Below are 22,630 nucleotides of genomic sequence, written 5' to 3'. Positions count from 1 at the left end.
GCCTTGTCCAGGTGTTTTCCGGGGGGAGAACCTCGGGAAGATCCGGTACCCATCCTCCAGGAAGGTGTAGTGGTTTCGGCTCTCACGACTGAGATAGAGGCGGAGATTGCCGAGGCCCAGGAGGAGGTACTGCCAGGACTTCCCGCTAACAAGTCATTCGTACCCCTTCATCTTCATCTTAAGGTGTTGGGGGAACACCACGACGATGTCCTGGCCGGTCATCCAGGGGTTAGGGGCACCTTGGAGCTGGTATCGCGCCGCTTCTGGTGGCCAAAGATCCGGCAGGACGTGGTCTCATACGTGGCAGCTTGCATCACGTGCGCCAGGGCCAAGTCGCCCAGATCCCGTCCTGCTGGCACTCTACAGCCTCTGGGGGTACCTAGTAGGCCATGGACAGAAATCTCCATGGACTTTATCACGGACTTGCCTGCCTCGGCAGGGAACACGGTCATCCTGGTGGTGGTTGATCGATTTTCGAAGATGGCGCATTTTGTGTCGTTGCCTTCCTTGCCCAACACGAAGACGTTGGCTCAGGTTTTTGTGCAGGAGGTGGTCAGACTACACAGAGTTCCGTCGGACATAGTGTCTGATAGGGGTACCCAGTTTGTGGCGAAGTTTTGGAAAGCTTTTTGCTCACGATTGGGTATCAAGTTGTCTCATTCGTCGGCGTTTCATCCGCAGTCAAATGGTCAAACTGAGCGCATGAACCAAAATCTGGAGCAGTATCTGCGATGTTTTGTGTCTGACAACCAAGAGGAGTGGTCGACATTCCATCCCTTGGCCGAGTTCGCGTTAAATAATCACCGCCAAGAATCATCGGGAGAGTCTCCGTTCTTTTGTGTTTATGGGCACCATCCTCAATTTTGTACCTTACGTCAGGGTGGCTCTGGGGGCGTCCCGGAGGAGGACCAGCTAGGAGTTCAACTATCATCGGTCTGGAGGAGTGTGAAACAGCGATTGCTGAGCATGAGTGCAAGGTACAAACAAGTGGCTGACGCTAGACGCGTGCCAGGTCCGGACCTGTGTGTGGGTGATTGGGTGTGGTTAGCTACTAAAAACATAAAACTCAAAATTCCATCATTGAAATTGGGTCCAAAGTTTATTGGCCCTTTTAAGATTGCTGCCATCATTAACCAGGTTGCTTATCGGTTGGAACTTCCTGCGGTATACAAGATACACAACGTGTTTCACAGGGCTTTATTGAAAAAGGTGGTAGGCTCCGTGGACACTACGCCGATGCCACCTCCAGTCATGGTGGATGGCGATTTAGAGTTTGAAGTCTCCAAGGTGGTGGACTATTGAGTACTGCGCCGTACTCTTCACTATTTGGTACACTCGCGGGGGTATGGTCCGGAGGAGAGGTCTTGGGTACCAGCCACGGACATACATGCGGATCGGCTGGTCAGTTCGTTTCACCGCCGTCATCCGGACAAGCCGGGTCCTATGAGTCTTGAGGGCCCTGGGGTCCCTCGTAGAAGACGGGGTACTGTCATGTCGGACGCTATTCACACCACAGCGTCCGGCAGGCAGCGGTAGTTCCATCTTCGTCCACTATAGCCTCAGTGGCGCCGGTTTAATTTTACTCAGGTTATTGGGGGTTAATCTAGCTGGAAATCAGGTGGGATGTTTGGTCACGCCCACGGTCTTTAAATAGTCGTGCTGGCCTATGGGCGTCGCCGATTATAGCTTGTGTTTTATGCCAAGTGGTTCCGGTCTGGAGAGGAGGTGTTGGAGAGAGAAATTCGTAGCTGGTTGCGTATGATCCGTTGTTACCTTTTCGCCTTCCTATATTTGTGTTTTGTTTTGCCCTGTTCACATTATGGTATTGTCCTGTGTGTATGTGGCGCGGTGCGGTTTAAGTTCTCCCTGTCTGTCATTACTGTGTGGGCTTTGGTGGTTTGACGACTCACTGGGTGGAGGGTGGAGGGTTCAGCTTAGAGATAAGGAAAGGTTGGAGGCTCAGGCATTTGCACCATTAGCAAAAACCCTGAGTTGAGGGTCAGACAGGGTTTTCCCTTGTTGGAGGGACTCCGCAGTGGCCCCAGGTATTTCAGCCTTCTTTGACCTAAGCCGCGCGTAACATCTACTCACGTAAACAACAGAGGTAAACACCATATAGTGGATAATGGGGTAAAACCAAAGTAGCAGAAGGAGGGAGACAAGAACATACTCAAAACCTAGCAACAGTCTCAGATAAATCCACCAAACGCCTTCTCAAATAACAACAACAACAACAACAAACTACCATCTCCTAACCATGCAGCATAAGCTATTTCTGGCAATGAGTGCTTGCCAGGGCCCAGAATATATAGGATATGTAAGTGAACAGCTGAAAGCCTTAATGCAGGAAAGCTTCCAAGAGCTCTCAACTGAGCCGATTAACCACTGCACTGCTAAAAGAAACCTGCACTGTTTATTATAAAGGTGAAGTGCTTCTAAACAGTGCAAGAGTAGGAGAAATCAGACACTGTGGTCTTGTGGCTCCTCTCTGTCGCAGTAAACCCATGACAGGAATACAAACTATAAGGGAAGTTTTCACTTAAACAGATGTAGATAACGTGAGGTGCCTGTTTCTGAGAAACATATCTGTGGCCTATTAATAAAGTGTATTTTGTAAAGATGATGAGAACATGCTCTGAACATGAGGACAAATTGAAGGTTTTACCAAACGCATTTCACTAACAACATTTCACCCACTCATCAGATAATAATCTACTTATAACACAAGGGGTTGGCGGAGTTTATTGCTAATTGCGGTCAGAAGATGATGGTGAATGAAGTCAATTGTTCTCTGCTTACAATCATTTCCTTGACAAATACTACACATACTAGAAGAATTTCCTCTAACTGAGTCAAGCTTAAAACTTTAAGCTGCCTGACATGGTGAGAAGAGCTGGAGAAGAATATATATGAAAACATCCGACTAATATCAGTCTTTAAAGATGCACTTGAAGGTAGTATTATAGTAGTTATAGAATCATAGAATCATAGAATTGTAGAGTTGGAAGGGACCTCCTGGGCCATCTGGTCCAACCCCCTGCTCAAAGCAGGTTTCGCTAAATCATCCCAGTCAGATGTCTGTCCAGCCTCTGTTTGAAGACTTCCATTGAAGGAGAACTCACCACTTCTCGTGGCAGCCTGTTCCACTCATTGATCACTCTAACTGTCAAAAAGTTTTTTCTAATATCTAATCTGTGTCTCCTCCCATTCAGTTTCATCCCATTGCTTCTAGTCTTTCCTTGTGCAAATGAGAATAAAGTTGATCCTTCTACAATGTGACAGCCCTTTAGATATTTGTAGACAGCTATTAAGTCTCCTCTCAGTCTTCTCTTTTGCAAACTAAACATTCCCAAATCCTGCAACCTTTCCTCATAAGACAGGGTTTGCAGACCGGTCACCATTCTGGTCGCTCTTTTCTGAACTTGCTCCAGTTTGTTGATGTCTTTTTTAAAATGTGGTGCCCAAAACTGGACACAATATTCCAGATGAGGTCTGACCAAAGAGGAGTAGAGGGAAATAATGACTTCACGTGATCTAGACTGTATGCTTCTGTTAATACATCCTAGAATTGCATTTGCCTTTTTTGCTGCTGAATCACACTGTTGACTCATATTCAGTCTGTGATCTATTAGTATACCCAAGTCTTTTTCACATGTGCTATCACTTAGCCCTATTCCTCCCATTCTGCATATGCTTTTTTCATTTTTATTGCCCAGATGTAGTACTTTGCATTTCTCCCTGTACATAAGAGACAGTATTATAGTAGTTATATTCTGGGAAAAAAGGAGCAGTATTATAGTAGTTATATTCTTGCACATAGGGGCAGTATTATAGTAGTTATATTCTTGTACATAAGAGACAGTATTATAGTAGTTATATTCTTGCACATAGGGGGCAGTATTATAGTAGTTATATTCTTGTACATAGGGGGCAGTATTATAGTAGTTATATTCTTGTACATAGGGGGCAGTATTATAGTAGTTATATTCTTGCACATAGGAGCAGTATTATAGTAGTTATATTCTTATACATAGGAGCAGTATTATAGTAGTTATATTCTTGTACATAGGGGCAGTATTATAGTAGTTATATTCTTGTACATAGGGGGCAGTATTATAGTAGTAATATTCTTGTACATATGAGCAGTATTATGGTAGTTATATTCTTGTACATAGGGGCAGTATTATAGTAGTTATATTCTTGTACATAAGAGACAGTATTATAGTAGTTATATTCTCGTACATAAGGGCAGTATTATAGTAGTTATATTCTTGTACCTAAGAGGCAGTATTATTGTAGTTATATTCTTGTACATAGGAGCAGTATTATAGCAGTTATATTCTTGTACATGGAGCAGTATTATAGTAGTTATATTCTTGTACATAGGGGCAGTATTATAGTAGTTATATTCTTGTACATAGGGGCAGTATTATAGTAGTTATATTCTTGTACATAGGAGCAGTATTATAGTAGTTATATACTTGTACATATGAGCAGTATTATGGTAGTTATATTCTTGTACATAGGGGCAGTATTATAGTAGTTATATTCTTGTACATAGGGGCAGTATTATAGTAGTTATATTCTTGTACATAGGAGCAGTATTATAGTAGTTATATTCTTGTACATAGGAGCAGTATTATAGTAGTTATATTCTTGTACATGGAGCAGTATTATAGTAGTTATATTCTTGTACATAGGGGCAGTATTATAGTAGTTATATTCTTGTACATAGGGGCAGTATTATAGTAGTTATATTCTTGTACATAGGAGCAGTATTATAGTAGTTATATTCTTGTACATATGAGCAGTATTATGGTAGTTATATTCTTGTACATAGGGGCAGTATTATAGTAGTTATATTCTTGTACATAGGGGACAGTATTATAGTAGTTATATTCTTATACATAGGAGCAGTATTATAGTAGTTATATTCTTGTACATAGGGGCAGTATTATAGTAGTTATATTCTTGTACATAGGGGGCAGTATTATAGTAGTAATATTCTTGTACATATGAGCAGTATTATGGTAGTTATATTCTTGTACATAGGGGCAGTATTATAGTAGTTATATTCTTGTACATAAGAGACAGTATTATAGTAGTTATATTCTCGTACATAAGGGCAGTATTATAGTAGTTATATTCTTGTACCTAAGAGGCAGTATTATTGTAGTTATATTCTTGTACATAGGAGCAGTATTATAGCAGTTATATTCTTGTACATGGAGCAGTATTATAGTAGTTATATTCTTGTACATAGGGGCAGTATTATAGTAGTTATATTCTTGTACATAGGGGCAGTATTATAGTAGTTATATTCTTGTACATAGGAGCAGTATTATAGTAGTTATATTCTTGTACATATGAGCAGTATTATAGTAGTTATATTCTTGTACATGGAGCAGTATTATAGTAGTTATATTCTTGTACATAGGGGCAGTATTATAGTAGTTATATTCTTGTACATAGGGGCAGTATTATAGTAGTTATATTCTTGTACATAGGAGCAGTATTATAGTAGTTATATTCTTGTACATAGGGGCAGTATTAGAGTAGTTATATTCTTGTACATAGGGGGCAGTATTATAGTAGTGATATTCTTGTACATAGGAGCAGTATTATAGTAGTTATATTCTTGTATATAGGGGCTGTATTATAGTAGTTATATTCTTGTACATAGGGGCAGTATTATAGTAGTTATATTCTTGTACATATGAGCAGTATTATAGTAGTTATATTCTTGTACATAGGAGCAGTATTATAGCAGTTATATTCTTGTACATGGAGCAGTATTATAGTAGTTATATTCTTGTACATAGGGGCAGTATTATAGTAGTTATATTCTTGTACATAGGGGCAGTATTATAGTAGTTATATTCTTGTACATAGGAGCAGTATTATAGTAGTTATATTCTTGTACATATGAGCAGTATTATGGTAGTTATATTCTTGTACATAGGGGCAGTATTATAGTAGTTATATTCTTGTACATAGGGGCAGTATTATAGTAGTTATATTCTTGTACATAGGAGCAGTATTATAGTAGTTATATTCTTGTACATAGGAGCAGTATTATAGTAGTTATATTCTTGTACATGGAGAAGTATTATAGTAGTTATATTCTTGTACATAGGGGCAGTATTATAGTAGTTATATTCTTGTACATAGGGCAGTATTATAGTAGTTATATTCTTGTACATAGGAGCAGTATTATAGTAGTTATATTCTTGTACATATGAGCAGTATTATGGTAGTTATATTCTTGTACATAGGGGCAGTATTATAGTAGTTATATTCTTGTACATAGGGGACAGTATTATAGTAGTTATATTCTTGTACATAGGGGCAGTATTATAGTAGTTATATTCTTGTACATAGGGGCAGTATTAGAGTAGTTATATTCTTGTACATAGGGGCAGTATTAGAGTAGTTATATTCTTGTACATAGGGGGCAGTATTATAGTAGTGATATTCTTGTACATAGGAGCAGTATTATAGTAGTTATATTCTTGTATATAGGGGCTGTATTATAGTAGTTATATTCTTGTACATAGGGGCAGTATTATAGTAGTTATATTCTTGTACATATGAGCAGTATTATAGTAGTTATATTCTTGTACATATGAGCAGTATTATAGTAGATATATTCTTGTACATAGGAGCAGTATTATAGTAGTTATATTCTTGTACATAGGGGCAGTATTATAGTAGTTATATTCTTGTACATAGGGGCAGTATTATAGTAGTTATATTCTTGTACATAGGGGCAGTATTAGAGTAGTTATATTCTTGTACATAGGGGCAGTATTAGAGTAGTTACATTCTTGTACATAGGGGCAGTATTAGAGTAGTTATATTCTTGTACCTAGGGGGCAGTATTATAGTAGTGATATTCTTGTACATAGGAGCAGTATTATAGTAGTTATATTCTTGTATATAGGGGCTGTATTATAGTAGTTATATTCTTGTACATAGGGGCAGTATTATAGTAGTTATATTCTTGTATATAGGAGCAGTATTATAGTAGTGATATTCTTGTACATAGGGGGCAGTATTATAGTAGTTATATTTTTGTACATAGGAGCAGTATTATAGTAGTTATATTCTTGTACACAGGAGCAGTATTATAGTAGTTATATTCTTGTACATAGGGGGCAGTATTATAGTAGTTATATTCTTGTACATAGGGGCAGTATTATAGTAGTTATATTCTTGTACATAGGGGGCAGTATTAGAGTAGTTATTTTCTTGTACATAGAGGCAGTATCATAGTAGTTATATTAGTGTGCATGGGTGCAATTTCATAGTGTTCAAATTGTGTACATTCAGGCAGTACTTAAATGTTATAAAAAATTCAAGGCAAATGTGCATATCCTTTCTAAGTGTACAATTTGTAAGGTGCCGACCAAATAATACAATTCTGTGCACAAATGGACAAACTGAAGGACAATTCGGAAAACGGAGAACAAATCAACTACGAAAGAAACCAAACCAAACTAAGGCTAGTTTCACACTTGCTTTTTTTTGCAGCGCGTTTTTCCCGCAAAAAAACGCATTAAAAAAACGCATACAAATGCATACAAACGCTGCGTTTTTTTCCAGCATTTTAATGCGCATGCAGGAAAAAAACGCAGCGTTTTTGCGCGTTTGTATGCGTTTTTTGTGCGTTTGCGTTTTTTTACAGATTTTGTAAAAACCCCACAAAAAAGAAAAAACAACCATTCAACAACACACAAGACCAATGGGACTTCATTGTGGGTGTGGTATGTTAATATATATAGACCCTGTCTACAGTATTCTTCACATTTGCTTGATTCTTCTCGTGACCATGGATCTGCGCTGGAAGAGTTTTCACTTCAACTTGGATTTGGACATCGCGATGGCTCAGGCGTATGCAGTTGCTTGCCATGAACAAAGGAAGAGAGAGAGGCAGCGAAGACGGCGGCGTATGTGGATACATCCGATTGTTGAACTCCGGGAGAGCCGTGGGGCATACCACACCCTCTACAGCGAGCTACGTGCAATCCCGGAGAAATTTACTGATTATATCCGGATGTCCCACGAAAGTTTCATGGATTTGCTTGCTCGTGTCCAACAATCCATCCGGAGACAGGACACACAGCTCCGTCGTGCGATTCCTCCTGAGGAACGGCTACTGGTGACATTACGGTATGTTTTAAAAACAAAGGGGTGTGGTCTGATGTTTTTTTTTGTAAATTTAGTATTCAAAACCTTGGGTAATTAGTTTTCGTGAATGTACTAATATTTTTTTTTATAGTTTTTAAAAATAATATACATAAATATTAATTTTACTTCTTTGTCTGTTCACAGATTCCTGGCGACTGGAGAAACCCTATCCTCACTACACTTCCAGTACCGTATTGGAATCTCTACCTTGTCTGGAATTGTTGCTGACACCTGCCGGGCTCTCTGGAATGTTCTTTGCCCAGAATTTATGCCCCTGCCCACCGCTGAAAAGTGGATGGAAATTGCTGACAAATTCTGGACAGTATGCAATTTTCCCAACTGTTTGGGAGCTGTTGATGGGAAACACATACGGATCATCAAACCCCAAAGAACGGGATCTGAGTACTATAATTACAAAAAGTACTTTTCAATAGTACTCATTGCAATTGCGGATGCCGGATGTATGTTTGTAGCAGTGGACATTGGAGCATTTGGCCGTGGTAATGACTCGCAGGCTTTTAAAAACTCAGACATGGGCCGGAGGTTGTATGGCAACCAATTTAATTTCCCTATGCCACGGCCTCTTCCTCACACCGAAGCTCCGCCACTGCCCTTTGTAATGGTTGGCGATGAGGCTTTTCAAATGTGCGGAAACTTACTGAAACCCTACTCCAGCCGGGACTTGGACCACACCAAAAAAATTTTTAATTACAGGCTGACCAGGGCCAGAAGAACTGTCGAGTGTGCTTTTGGGATTCTTGTTTCCAGATGGCGAATTCTGGGCACGGCCATTAATCTTAAACTTGAAACAGTCGATGAGGTGGTGAAGGCCTGTGTGGTTCTACATAACTTTGTGATGGCTAAAGAGCACCCGACCTTTGAACTGGACGATGATGCTCCTAACCCATTGCCTGAATTCACTCAGCACACTCTCAGGTCATCCGTTGAAGTTGGCCAAATGAGGGACAAATTTGCGGCCTACTTTATTTCTGATGTAGGACGGGTGCACTGGCAAGATGAAATGGTGTAATGTTGTTGTTTATGGTAATAAAAATCCTTATTTGATACCATTACTGAGTGCACTATATTTTTTAAACTCCAATTAATTAAAAAACTTCCCATGTATAACTGAATTTTGTTATGTTCACACACCTGGGCAGGTAAATACACATATGAGTTAAAATGCAGCATTGCTAGTCTGCGTGAAATATATTGGAATGAGCAAAGCTGCAGGCCATGAATCAGGAAACCATTTTTTTTCAAGAGAAAATTGTGCAACTAGTTTAAAACAAAGTATGTGATTTTCTCAAAACACAACCCTCAAAACCCAACCCCAATGAAAGTCCATGGGGAATACAAGTCAGCATTGAGTGGATGAATGTAATCTGCTCATGTAATCTGCTCCATTACAAGTTATTACACTAGGCCTTGGAATGACTATACTAGGCCGTGGTATTTCAAATATGAGTATAGTAGGCCTTGGGGCTAGTAGTATAGTAATATGTGAAATACCACGGCCTAGTATAGTCATACCAAGGCCTACTGTAATAACTCGATTTTTAACAACTAGCATCTTGTTTCACAAAAAACAAACTGGTGAAACTAGAAAGAAACTTATTTTTTAGACAAGTTTCAACAGTTTGTTTTTCATGAAACCAGATTCTATTTGGTAAAACTAGAGTTATTACACTAGGCCTTGGAATGACTATACTAGGCCGTGGTATTTCAAATATGAGTATAGTAGGCCTTGGGGCTAGTAGTATAGTAATATGTGAAATACCACGGCCTAGTATAGTCATACCAAGGCCTACTGTAATAACTCGATTTTTAACAACTAGCATCTTGTTTCACAAAAAACAAACTGGTGAAACTAGAAAGAAACTTATTTTTTAGACAAGTTTCAACAGTTTGTTTTTCATGAAACCAGATTCTATTTGGTAAAACTAGAGTTATTACACTAGGCCTTGGAATGACTATACTAGTCCATGTTATTTCACATATGACTATACTAGCCCTTGGGTTGGTTTTTAACATGTATTTACCCATCAGTGTGTGTGAGCGGCGCAAACAACATTAATGAAACTTATTAATGGTGAACCACAAATGTTAATTTATTTTTTATCACAAAAAAAAAAATAAAAATGATTTTTTACGGCGTTTGGGGGCAGATGGTTTCAATTTGGGGGTGTGCAGGGAATATGCAACACTTGCAGTTGAAGACGGTGTTTGAGGGGAAGGGGCAACAAAACTTGTGGGGGAAGGTAGTCCAGTTAAGGGAATTAAACTTGGAACACTTGTAGGAGAGGAATTCTGTTCAGTTACATTAGTTGTAATGGCATGTCGCCGTAGGCTTGTGTGCCTGGACCGACTTTGGCCCAATGCCCGCCTTGATTGATTTCGCCTTGAAGTAGGGGCAAATATGGAATGTAGGTCCCCCGTCTGCTGGTATGGCTGCTGCTGCTGAGGTGGCGGCTGCTGCTGAGGTGGCGGCTGCTGCTGAGGTGGCGGCTGCTGCTGAGGTGGTTGCTGCTGCTGCTGAGGTGGCGGCTGCTGCTGAGGTGGCTGCTGCTGCTGAGGTGGCGGCTGCTGCTGAGGTGGCTGCTGCTGCTGAGTTGGCTGCTGCTGCTGAGGTGGCTGATGCTGCTCTTCGTTGTCAGTGCTCGTCCTTGCAGGAGGACTGGTGGCGGCAGTGATGGCCCAGGTTTGCAGAGTGGTGGTGGCAGGGCTACTACATGTTGTTGTAGCGGCAGGGCTGTTCCATGTTTGCCTAGTGGTGGCTGAGCTCCACGCATGCATGGGATTGGCGGTGGTGCTCCAGACAGGAGCAGCGCTTGCCATGGTGGTGTCGGTGAAGTGACCAGCTGCACTCAGACTTGTGGTGGTGTAACGGTGGGTGTCCTGGCTTTGAATAGAGGTGTCCGTGCAGTGGTATGCAGCACAAGTCGGTAGTGAGGTGAAGCGAGTCAATGGTGGCACAGGTGGAAAGGACACCACTGACTGCTGACCGTACCGATTATGCTGCATAGCCTGCAAGAAAGCATTGTTGCAGGCCTGCAGCACATTCAGCTGTTGATCAGGACTAAGGTGTTCCGCCATGCCCTTTTCAATCTTACTAAAAAAATGGTGTGCTGGTCTGTTGAGGTCGGCCTCCAGACGGTCAAGGCGCTGTTCTACAGAATTGAAGCGGTGTTCAAAGTGGTTAAAACCACGTTCCATGAGTGCAAAACCGCTTTCAACTCTGTCGGACAGTGACTTGAGGCTGGAATTAAATGTCTCGCTCAAATGCATAAACTCGGGCAAGACATTCCTGTCCAAGGCCCTCTGCCGCTGGCGGGTAGTGCCCGCATAACCAGTGGCAGAGACCTGGGACAGGGGAACACCTGATGGCCCAGCTTCCTGGTCACCAGCTGTGTGTGTGGCTGACCTGCAAGGTGCTTCCTGGCTGTCGGATGGCTGGGACGGGTCAGAGGACGTCCGAGGAAGGACCGCTCCAGGGCCAGGTTGCAGGGTGCTGCTCCAGGTGCTGTGGAAGAAAGGAAAATCATTACTACCATGCCTTTACAAGAAGCATCAGCTGTGGATTAGAAAAACACAGATTAATAAAAATAAAAACCCAAAATGTATAATACTTACGATCTTGTGGCAAGGACCGGTCTTAGGAACTGCAACGCGTGATAGTGACGGTATCTAGTTCTGGTCCTTGACGCAGATCCACTGCGAACCTGGCCCTCAGCACGAACATCACTGTTGAAGCGGTCCTTGATCGAACGCCAACGTGTTCGGACTTTGTCCACTGTTGATAAAAAAAAACAGTGCCGTCAAGGACAACAGTCACTGCGGCACAATGTAGCAATACAATACTCAAAGCAGTCACTGTAGACCCCGATGACACTGTTGGGTTTCCTGCTAGAATACGCCAAGCACGAAACCCAACAGTGCCGTCAAGGACAACAGTCACTGCGGCACAATGTAGCAATACAATACTCAAAGCAGTCACTGTAGACACCGATGACACTGTTGGGTTTCCTGCTAGAATACGCCTAGCACGAAACCCAACAGTGCCGTCAAGGACAACAGTCACTGCGGCACAATGTAGCAATACAATACTCAAAGCAGTCACTGTAGACCCCGATGACACTGTTGGGTTTCCTGCTAGAATACGCCTAGCACGAAACCCAACAGTGCCGTCAAGGACAACAGTCACTGCGGCACAATGTAGCAATACAATACTCAAAGCAGTCACTGTAGACCCCGATGAAACTGTTGGGTTTCATGCTAGAATACGCCTAGCACGAAACCCAACAGTGCCGTCAAGGACAACAGTCACTGCGGCACAATGTAGCAATACAATACTCAAAGCAGTCACTGTAGACCCCGATGACACTGTTGGGTTTCCTGCTAGAATACGCCTAGCACGAAACCCAACAGTGCCGTCAAGGACAACAGTCACTGCGGCACAATGTAGCAATACAATACTCAAAGCAGTCACTGTAGACCCCGATGAAACTGTTGGGTTTCATGCTAGAATACGCCTAGCACGAAACCCAACAGTGCCATCAAGGACAACAGTCACTGCGGCACAATGTAGCAATACAATACTCAAAGCAGTCACTGTAGACCCCGATGACACTGTTGGGTTTCCTGCTAGAATACGCCTAGCACGAAACCCAACAGTGCCGTCAAGGACAACAGTCACTGCGGCACAATCTAGCAATACAATACTCAAAGCAGTCACTGTAGACCCCGATGAAACTGTTGGGTTTCATGCTAGAATACGCCTAGCACGAAACCCAACAGTGCCGTCAAGGACAACAGTCACTGCGGCACAATGTAGCAATACAATACTCAAAGCAGTCACTGTAGACCCCGATGACACTGTTGGGTTTCCTGCTAGAATACGCCTAGCACGAAACCCAACAGTGCCGTCAAGGACAACAGTCACTGCGGCACAATACAGAGCAGGGAAATACTCACTAAACGCCTTTTTGGAGGATGCTGTGGCGCTGTCCCAGCCATCCATCAACGCTGCGGCCACCTCATTCCATAGCCGCCGGGTCACCACATTGTCCTTGTACAGCCGGTCACGGCTGTCCCACAACGGCGAACGCTCCTGGACCAGGCTGATGAGCTGCTCATTATCCAGGTAGACGTCTTCATCCCGTTGTGGAACCTAGACAAAACACATTCATTAGAATAATCAAATTTAAATTGAATAAAAAGTTACAAAAAAAGAAACAAAAAAATGAGTAAAAATAGAAGATAAAAAATAAAGAACATTACAAATCATTTGATACTTACATTCCGTATCACCACCGGGACTTGGCTTCGCTGCTCCTGCTCTTCGCCCTCACTAGTGCCGTCCGCAGATGATGATGACGATGTCTTAAGAAAGTTGAAAAAAACGTAAGAGATTTGGAGAAGCAGCAGATATACTTACCAGATGCACGAAAATAATCACCTCACGGTCTGCTTGCGCCAATTCCTGCCGCGATGGGGAATACTCTGATTCTGAAGACATACTGCATGTAAAAATAATAAAAATCATTAGTACATACATAATTTAAAAGGACAGGCATATAATGTAATATACTCACATTCTTCGCTGATATAATGGGTTCTTGGTTGACTGTCTGCTCTTCAATCTCTCAGTGTAGTAGTGGCAGAGTTTTGGCAGGCACCTCCTTTATATAGACTTTTTTTTTTTGACTTTAGAAGATTCTAACTAGGATAAAAAGTGGACACCACCCAAAAAACGCAGCGCTAAAAAATCGCATACCTGCGCATGCCAGTGCGCACGTATGCGCATCCATAGGCTATAATGGCCATTTTTAGCGCAAAACGTGCGCATACGTGCGCATGCGCTTTTTTCCAGGGCCAAAAAATGCAACATGCAGCGTCTGGAAAACACCAACGCACACCCCAAAAAAACGCAGCGCATGAAAATCGCATACATGCGCTTACAAGCGCGCATGTATGCGCACCCATGTTAAATATAGGGGAAAAATCGCATGCGCACGTATGCGTTTTTTTCCAGCGCTAAAAAACGCAAATGTGAAACCAGCCTAATGTCCAATATTTACAATAAAATAGATATTTTATTCACATGGTTAAATCACATACAAAAATGGTGGGAACACAAATACCGAGATGGAAAGGGCAATACTGGGAATCAAATAGCACCTATATGTTGCACATAGAATAATTTTATGTACTCCTATATACTCAGCAGTAAAATGTAAAATTGCTAGTAAAGTGGCAAAGTGCAAACAAATTAATAATAATAATTTGAAAAGAGTGCAATATTTAGGGCAGACCACATCCAAAATAATATTAGATAATAAAGTGCAAATGCAAAATCTCAGTACTTAAAGTAGTTTTATTCTCATACATGCATATTTATTACATGTGGCTTCCTCAGGGACTCTCTTTCCATTGTAGTATGCTGAAATCAATGTGTAAATTTTCTTTTTTTTTTCATATTGAGACATCCGTACATATATATTATTTCCCTCTATTACTGTGTCCATTGCTATTTGCTATGATTATTATTAATGTTTATTTTTGGGAATGGATATTGTTTCTATCAATTTTTTTTATTATTTAGCAAAATATATTTCATTGATGACAATGCATTATTTGGGTAATTGCTTTATGTGTTACATAGTGACAATGCCTCGATTATTTTCCATTGATTACTCCTTTGATGCAGTTTGCATTATTCTTCATCACCTTGGATTGCAGGTGATGACGGTGAGGATTGTCTCTGCTTACAGCAGCTTTTCCCGGTTGGGTTTTCTAGACAAAGCAGAACTGCCATCCAGCTTAACAGGACTCTGTAAACTCTTACTTAGTTGCCATAGAAACTGGTTTCTCAGATTGGCATAGGAAGTAGAGTGAATCTGTTAAGCTTGGCGATAAGGACGATCTAAGTACTTTGCTCATCAGTAATAAGCAACGTATCTGCTTTACAAAATCCTCATTGCTTTTTAATGTCACCTCGCTGCAAGCGTGGACTCAGCAGGTTCTGGAAACCTCAATTTAGGTTCTGTCGAGGTAGAGAAAAAAGACACAGTAAGGGAGGACACTATACATGTATACTTAACGGTTATCTCCTCTTATGAATGTTAGTGTCCTCTATTAGCTAAGTGGCGACATTTTGGCTTCTATATTTGCAGCAGCCCATAAAAGACCCAAACTCCCAGTATGTGTCTTCCTAATTTCAGGATCAGAGCTTTACTAAATACCCTCTTTGGGACATAATGCATTAGCCCACCTCTTTTGAGGTTTAATTTAATGGTACTATTTGAAAAAAAAAAACAAAAAGGAAAATTTGTAGGTATGCCTGCAGGTGAGATGACTGATAGAGACAGAAAGGAGAAGGGATTGGCAGGGAGGATGGTAGACAAAAATATTCAGGGGTAGGCAGGATGGTAGACACCCACAAATATTGGCTGGCAGATTGATACGTGTAGAGAATTATGAGCAGACATAATTATGGTCATGAATGATGGTAGACAGAGAGAATAATGGATGTGTAGAATGAAAAGAATGGTAGCTTTATGGGTTATCAGAATGGTTGACACAATCATAGTCAGGCAGGATGGTAAAGCTAAATTATGGACAGTCAGGATTATAGACAGACTCATGGTCAAACAGAATTGTAGGCAGACAGATTCATGGTCAGGCAGGGTGGGAAACAGACAGAATCCTGGGCTGGCAGGAGTTTAGAAGCATGAGCAGGCAGGAGGGTAAACAGCAGAATCCTGAGCTGGAAGGAGGGTAGAAGCATGAGCAGGCAGGATGGTAAAGAGCCGAATCCTGGGAAGGCAGGAGGGTAGAAGCATGAGCAGGCAGGATAGTAATCAGACAGAATCATGGGAAGGCAGGAGGGTAGAAGCATGAGCAAGCAGGATACTAAACAGACAGAATCATGGGCAGGCAGGAGAGTAGAAGCATGGGCAAGCGGTACGGTAAACAGACAGAATCATGAGCAGGCAGGATTGTAGACAGACAAAATCATATGCAGATAAGATAGTAGAATTCAGCTGGCAGGATTGTAGATAGAATCTTGGTCAGATAGAAACTAATGGACAGAATGAAGGAAGACAGAACGGTGGGCAGGCAAAGATGATAGGAAAAAAGAATTATGGGCAGGTACATTGCCTGGCAGACACTTGAAGCAAGGATCACCAAGCTAGGAGTTGCCTACTTTGGGCACATAATGCAAAGAGAGGAATCACTGGAGATGAACATCGTGGCCGGAAGAATAGAAAGGACAAGGCAAAGAAGAAGACCAGTGACCTGATGGCTGGATATTATCAAGATAATGGAGGAGAAGACCCTGGTGGACCTCTCTAGGCTGCTCAAGATCAATCTCCCTACAGAGCGTTCATCCATCAAGGCTCCATGGCTCGAGATCGAGCTGAAGGCCGATAATAATAATAATAATAATAATTAATTACCTGGCAGACACAATGAGGTTCTGGCTGAATGACATAGAGCATAAAGACTAGGCATGATATCCAGGAGGACAGACATACAGACTGATGGGCAGACTATTGGACAAAATAATGAGAAGTTGTTGGAAGTCTACCCAGTGTTTTTAGAGCTTAGCAGAGGGTCTAGTGGCCAGTCACCACATATCCCCCCCAGTGTGGCAGCGATGGCGGCTCTGCCTTTGGCACCATAACGCCTATCGCTGGCATTGACTGTGGTGTTTAATTCCACAGAACCGACTAGTTATTTCTTCCAGGTTAAAATCCATACAAATATAGCGCCTTTCTGATCTCCTTACATGGAGCTTAATGAGCAGCTCGGCCCCATACACAGATTCATCTGTGATTAATTAAGAACTCCCCAATTCATTAAAATTTTACCAGCCTAGGGGGCAACTTTCCCTATGGCGAGTCTGCCTGCCCACACATTTTTGACACTGCAGCTTTCAGTGGAGACTGTAAGAAATTGATATGAAAAGTGAAAATCTTGCAGATGTTACCAGAAATCTAAATTCAGTGCTGGAGCCTGATTAATGCGGCCGTCTTCTCAGGCGGAACTTCACTGACGGCAAACGTGGGCATTAAATAAAGCAATGCGTGACGGATAATAATCAGTCTAATACTGCACAAGCTTAGGGTCGGGAGGAGAATCCGAGGAGCCACCGGTGGGCTCAAGTCCTGACACAAAAATGGCCCCGTAAGGACAGCAGAGGACAACACTGTCTGGAGTGGATGCTGAAAGCAATCTCTTGTCACCAGGTTCGGCCTCCTCTTCCTTGATCTCCATGTAGATTGCATTGGCCTCAAAAGGGCTAAAGGGAATCGGTGAACCCCCATCCTACAGTTAGAGGGTCTCAGAGGTGGGACTTACACTTATTAAAGGTTTATTAAAAACTCTGCTGATTTGCAATATTTGCACATAATGGGAATACCACTTGTAGAAACAAAATAACTGATTGGTAGGGATTTCGACAGATTGCAGTATAGCTGTGCTATGTATGTGTGTCGTGCAGTGGTATTAAGTATGTGTGTGGTATAGTGGTACTATTCATGTGTGCAGTACAGTAGGTTTACATATGTGTGCAGTATAACGGTACTATGTATGTGTCCAGTATAGTAGTGCTACATAAAGTATATGTGTGCGGTATAGCGGTACTGTGTATGTGTTCAGTATAGTAGTGCTACATATATGTACTGTATAATAGTGTTACATATATATATATGCAGTATAGTAGTGCTACATATATGTGTGTGATATAGCGGTACAATGTATGTGTGCAGTGTAGTGTACTACATATATGTCTGCAGTATAGCGGTAGTATTTACAGGTATGTATGCAGCATAGTAGTGCTACATATATGTGTGCGGTATAGTGGTACTATGTATGTGTATAGTATAGTAGTACTACATATATGTGTGCGGTATAGCGGTACTATGTATGTGTATAGTAGTACTACATATATGTGTGCGGTATAGCGGTACTATGTATGTGTATAGTAGTACTACATATATGTGTGCGGTATAGCGGTACTATGTATGTGTATAGTATAGTAGTACTACATATATGTGTGCGGTATAGCGGTACTATGTATGTGTATAGTATAGTAGTACTACATATATGTGTGCGGTATAGCGGTACTATGTATGTGTATAGTATAGTAGTACTACATATATGTGTGCGGTATAGCGGTACTATGTATGTGTATAGTATAGTAGTACTACATATATGTGCGCGGTATAGCGGTACTATGTATGTGTATAGTATAGTAGCACTACATACTGTATATGTGTGGCATAGTGTTGTATAGCTGTTTGTTTGTTGCATTACATTTTATATAGGTAATTTAGTTAAGTTATAGGTGTTTAGGTGTAGGACACATAACGCAGGCGTTTTTTTCCCAGATGAAGAAATTCCGAACTACATGTCTGACAGCAAGTTCCATTAGTTTTATGATGGGTCGTCTGTTCTATCACATTATTTAATATTTAACATTATTTTATATTTATAGTGGAAGGATTTTCACTTTTCGTTCACCAGACGTCTCTTGTGAATTGGTTGAAGAGACACAGGAGTGTGTTATCCTGCAGTATTTTCAGCAGCTTGGGATATGACAGGAGTAATGATAGAAAACAGCGGACTGCGTCTTACCGGTGACTCGCGTCCTCGGTGCACACTTACTTCCTTTGATCTAAATTTCAAATGATGTTTCTTCAAAAGAGAGTCCTAGACCTCATCTTACATCCCAGGCAGAAAGACTTCAGAGAGTGCAGGATGTAACGTTAATATTCCTAGAGCGCGTGCAGAAGTCGCACTCCTATTCTCCACCGTGCTCACCGTCGCCCCCTGCTGAGCAATGAACTTTGTGTGAGCTATGAAAGGAAACCTTGGGAAGAGGAAGACTTTATTCCTGGCTCAGTAATGGTTATAGACCCCTGAAGGCGAGAAGATTATCACTGCTATAATACTGCCCCCTATTGGCCTGAAATGTAATGGTAACTACAGTGCTTCTTACACTATTATTTAGTTTCACCTATATTCTATGTATGGAAGTGAGAAAAAAATCTAAAGTTTGCATTGAGTCCCATGGAGCAAGCAAAAAAATATTAATGCTCTCAGATAACAGAAAGAACAGTGCACACACATCTCCTGCTCTGATATATATGGCGGTATTATGTGGGCTTTACATGCAGTGTTTTGTGGAGCTTCGGATGGGAATTGTATCCAGGTATTGAATGGCTGAGCGATGTATGGATGTAATATTTATTCTTTGTATCATGGCATTAATTTACAAAGATCACTTTTAAAACACAGGAAATCTACCTAAAATGATACGATGGCGCGGCATTGTGCCCGTTCCCTGAATCCCACTTTCCATCATGAGGAAGATTAGGAACCATGATGTCTTATACAATGTAACGTCCCCTATAATCCGGCAGGATATTATGAACCAGTGGAATGGTTACAGTATCACCGGACATGGGAACAATATGGGGCAACTCCAGAACATGATTATCCCAATGGAAACAAGTTCCAGAATATAAAAGTTACAAATCGACAAGCGCTGAAGTGCTGATCGCTTCTTCCTGGAGCGCACAAATATTTTGGTGTGATGATAATAAGTGGAGGATTTATTTAATCTCTTGTTCTTCTTCCTTCCGGTACAAAGCATTTTTCTTTCTAAAGAAACAAGACAGATTCTCAATGTGTTGCACAATGGCACATTTCCTCTGTAATTAGGACACTTGCTGAAGATGCAGCTTTCACAAAAGACGTAAAAACAAAAGTGTCACAATGAAGCGTCATCCGATCCACCGTCCCTGCGGGGTCCTGTGCTGGATTTAAAGCCGCAGAGAATAGACTCCCCAAACTGTGACCCCCCCCCCCCAGAACCCGGCATGTTCTGAGCCACGAGTCAGCGACCATCATGCGCTCTACCAACTGCTATAACCACTTATTTCAACGCATTAAATATTATTCCAGCCCCTGAACCCCAACAATCTTATTTTTTAATAATTAGTCTTATTGGTGCCTGACAAAATGTATTTAAAGGAAAATGACATCAGGCATGTAAAATCACTCCCAGCGCCCCTTCCTCCAGCATACAGCATGCCGGGATTCTTCCGGTGCCCTAATACCAATACTAGCTTGCAGTTTAGAAGATAATAATTTAGTATATCTAGTACATATCTCGGGAACCTTTTTTCTAGTATCACAGTAGTAAGCGTAAATCACAGTCTACTTTAATCTATGGGTGCCGGGATCATTCCAAATGTGTCCGGGATACTGGAAAGATTAACTGCAAAGTTTATGGCCCAGGAGAGGCTGCAGGCTGCGCCCTATGCAGCCGCACACTTGTCACAAGCTCCAGTCCACTGAAAAGCAGTGAATGAGGAAAGTGCTGGCTATGGGATATTCGCTGTTCTCAGACTATCATGCCATACCAAGTCTTTGTGTCTGATTCTGTGTGATAATACAGTGATGTCTCACATCAGGAATGTATCTGGGCCACAGAGGCTGCAGTTCTGCCTGGAGATGGCTTTCCAGGGGGTTTGATGCTATGTGTATGGGATGGCTACAGAATGGGAGGTTCGATGAGGAGCTGTCCAGACAGTGGTGCTGAGTACAGAAGAGACTCTTATTATATGTGCAAATTGCCTCTTCAGAGAGGAAGAGGACTTGAACTCTACAGCGCCACCTGTTGGTAGTAGCGATCCTACAAGTCACAATCTTTAACGAGTCTTGTAATATGACTTAGGATAAAAGCCAAATCAGAATCTCAATTTGGAGACACGGTGTTTCGGGCTGTTGGCCCTCGTCAGTGCAAAGTATGAGAACTGATTTGGCTGGGTGAGAGGCTCTGGACTGAGGTCTAAGGGGTAAGGTTTCTCCTTGTGGAGATTATATGTTGTTATATGTGCATTGCTGAGGGAAACCCCATTACATAGAGATTCTGCATATTAATCATTAATTTACCTACGGCAGCAGATGTGGCAGTGCTGTATAATGGGGTGCTGTCATGCCCTCCATGTCTGTTATGCCGCATGAACCCTGGAGCAGTGTGCACGCGCACCGAACTATCATGCCCGCCATGTCTGTTATGCCGCATGACCCCTGGAGCAGTGTGCACGCGCACCAAACTATCATGCCCGCCATGTCTGGTATGTCGCATGACTCCTGGAGCAGTGTGCACGTGCACTGAACTATCATGCCCGCCATGTCTGGTATGTCGCATGACCCCTGGAGCAGTGTGCACGTGCACTGAACTATCATGCCCGCCATGTCTGGTATGTCGCATGACTCCTGGAGCAGTGTGCACGTGCACTGAACTATCATGCCCGCCATGTCTGGTATGTCGCATGACCCCTGGAGCAGTGTGCACGTGCACCAAACTATCATGCCCGCCATGTCTGGTATGCCGCATGACCCCTGGAGCAGTGTGCACGTGCACTGAACTATCATGCCCGCCATGTCTGGTATGTCGCATGACTCCTGGAGCAGTGTGCACGTGCACTGAACTATCATGCCCGCCATGTCTGGTATGTCGCATGACCCCTGGAGCAGTGTGCACGCGCACCAAACTATCATGCCCGCCATGTCTGGTATGCCGCATGACCCCTGGAGCAGTGTGCACGTGCACTGAACTATCATGCCCGCCATGTCTGGTATGTCGCATGACTCCTGGAGCAGTGTGCACGTGCACTGAACTATCATGCCCGCCATGTCTGGTATGTCGCATGACCCCTGGAGCAGTGTGCACGTGCACCAAACTATCATGCCCGCCATGTCTGGTATGCCGCATGACCCCTGGAGCAGTGTGCACGTGCACTGAACTATCATGCCCGCCATGTCTGGTATGTCGCATGACTCCTGGAGCAGTGTGCACGTGCACTGAACTATCATGCCCGCCATGTCTGGTATGTCGCATGACCCCTGGAGCAGTGTGCACGTGCACCAAACTATCATGCCCGCCATGTCTGGTATGTCGCATGACTCCTGGAGCAGTGTGCACGTGCACTGAACTATCATGCCCGTTATGTCTTATGCTGCAAGATCCCTGGAAGCAGTGTGCACACACACCTCGTGACTGTTGTGCTGCAACATGCCTGGAGCAGTGGGCACGCGCGCCTCATCTCATGGCTGCCTGCCAGTGCGCATGTGTGTTTTACCTCATGACTACACGCCGTTGCTGTGTGACCAGCCATCTCTGCTCTGCCTGCAGCAATCCTCTCTGTGTTCCTGGAGACCCTGATCATGTGACCTTTCCTATGTTGCAGCACAGTCTGATCCAGCTATCCTCTCTGTGATCCTGGAGACCCTGACCATGTGACCTTTCCTATGTTCCTCTCTATGGTCCTGGAGGACTCTACCATGTGGTCCTCTCTATGTCTTGGAGGACTCGACTATGTGATCCTCTCTATGATCCTGGAGGATCTGAACCAGAAGT

The 22,630-nt window shown here is 42.6% G+C and overlaps 1 protein-coding gene across 1 annotated transcript; it reads right to left on the bottom strand.

The window, feature by feature from the left end:
• Nucleotides 1-10,126: 10,126 nt before the first annotated feature.
• LOC141048889 (uncharacterized) lies at nucleotides 10,127-12,066 on the bottom strand. The gene is made up of 2 exons (XM_073544976.1): nucleotides 11,824-12,066; nucleotides 10,127-11,713 (listed from the first exon to the last, which is right to left on the bottom strand). The coding sequence occupies exon 2, from the start codon at nucleotides 11,476-11,478 to the stop codon at nucleotides 10,312-10,314; it is 1,167 nt and encodes a 388-aa protein (XP_073401077.1). The 5' UTR covers nucleotides 11,479-11,713; nucleotides 11,824-12,066; the 3' UTR covers nucleotides 10,127-10,311.
• Nucleotides 12,067-22,630: the final 10,564 nt, after the last annotated feature.

Source organism: Dendrobates tinctorius, unplaced genomic scaffold, assembly GCF_039654945.1.
Source record: "Dendrobates tinctorius isolate UK_male_01 unplaced genomic scaffold, ASM3965494v1 ptg000138l, whole genome shotgun sequence".
NCBI lineage: Eukaryota > Metazoa > Chordata > Amphibia > Anura > Dendrobatidae > Dendrobates > Dendrobates tinctorius.
This window is presented reverse-complemented; position numbering and strand designations above follow the sequence as displayed.

Excerpts from the sequence above, each read along its gene's own strand:
- LOC141048889 (XM_073544976.1), bottom strand. The coding sequence starts at position 11,478 with ATGCATTTGAGCGAGACATTTAATTCCAGCCTCAAGTCACTGTCCGAC.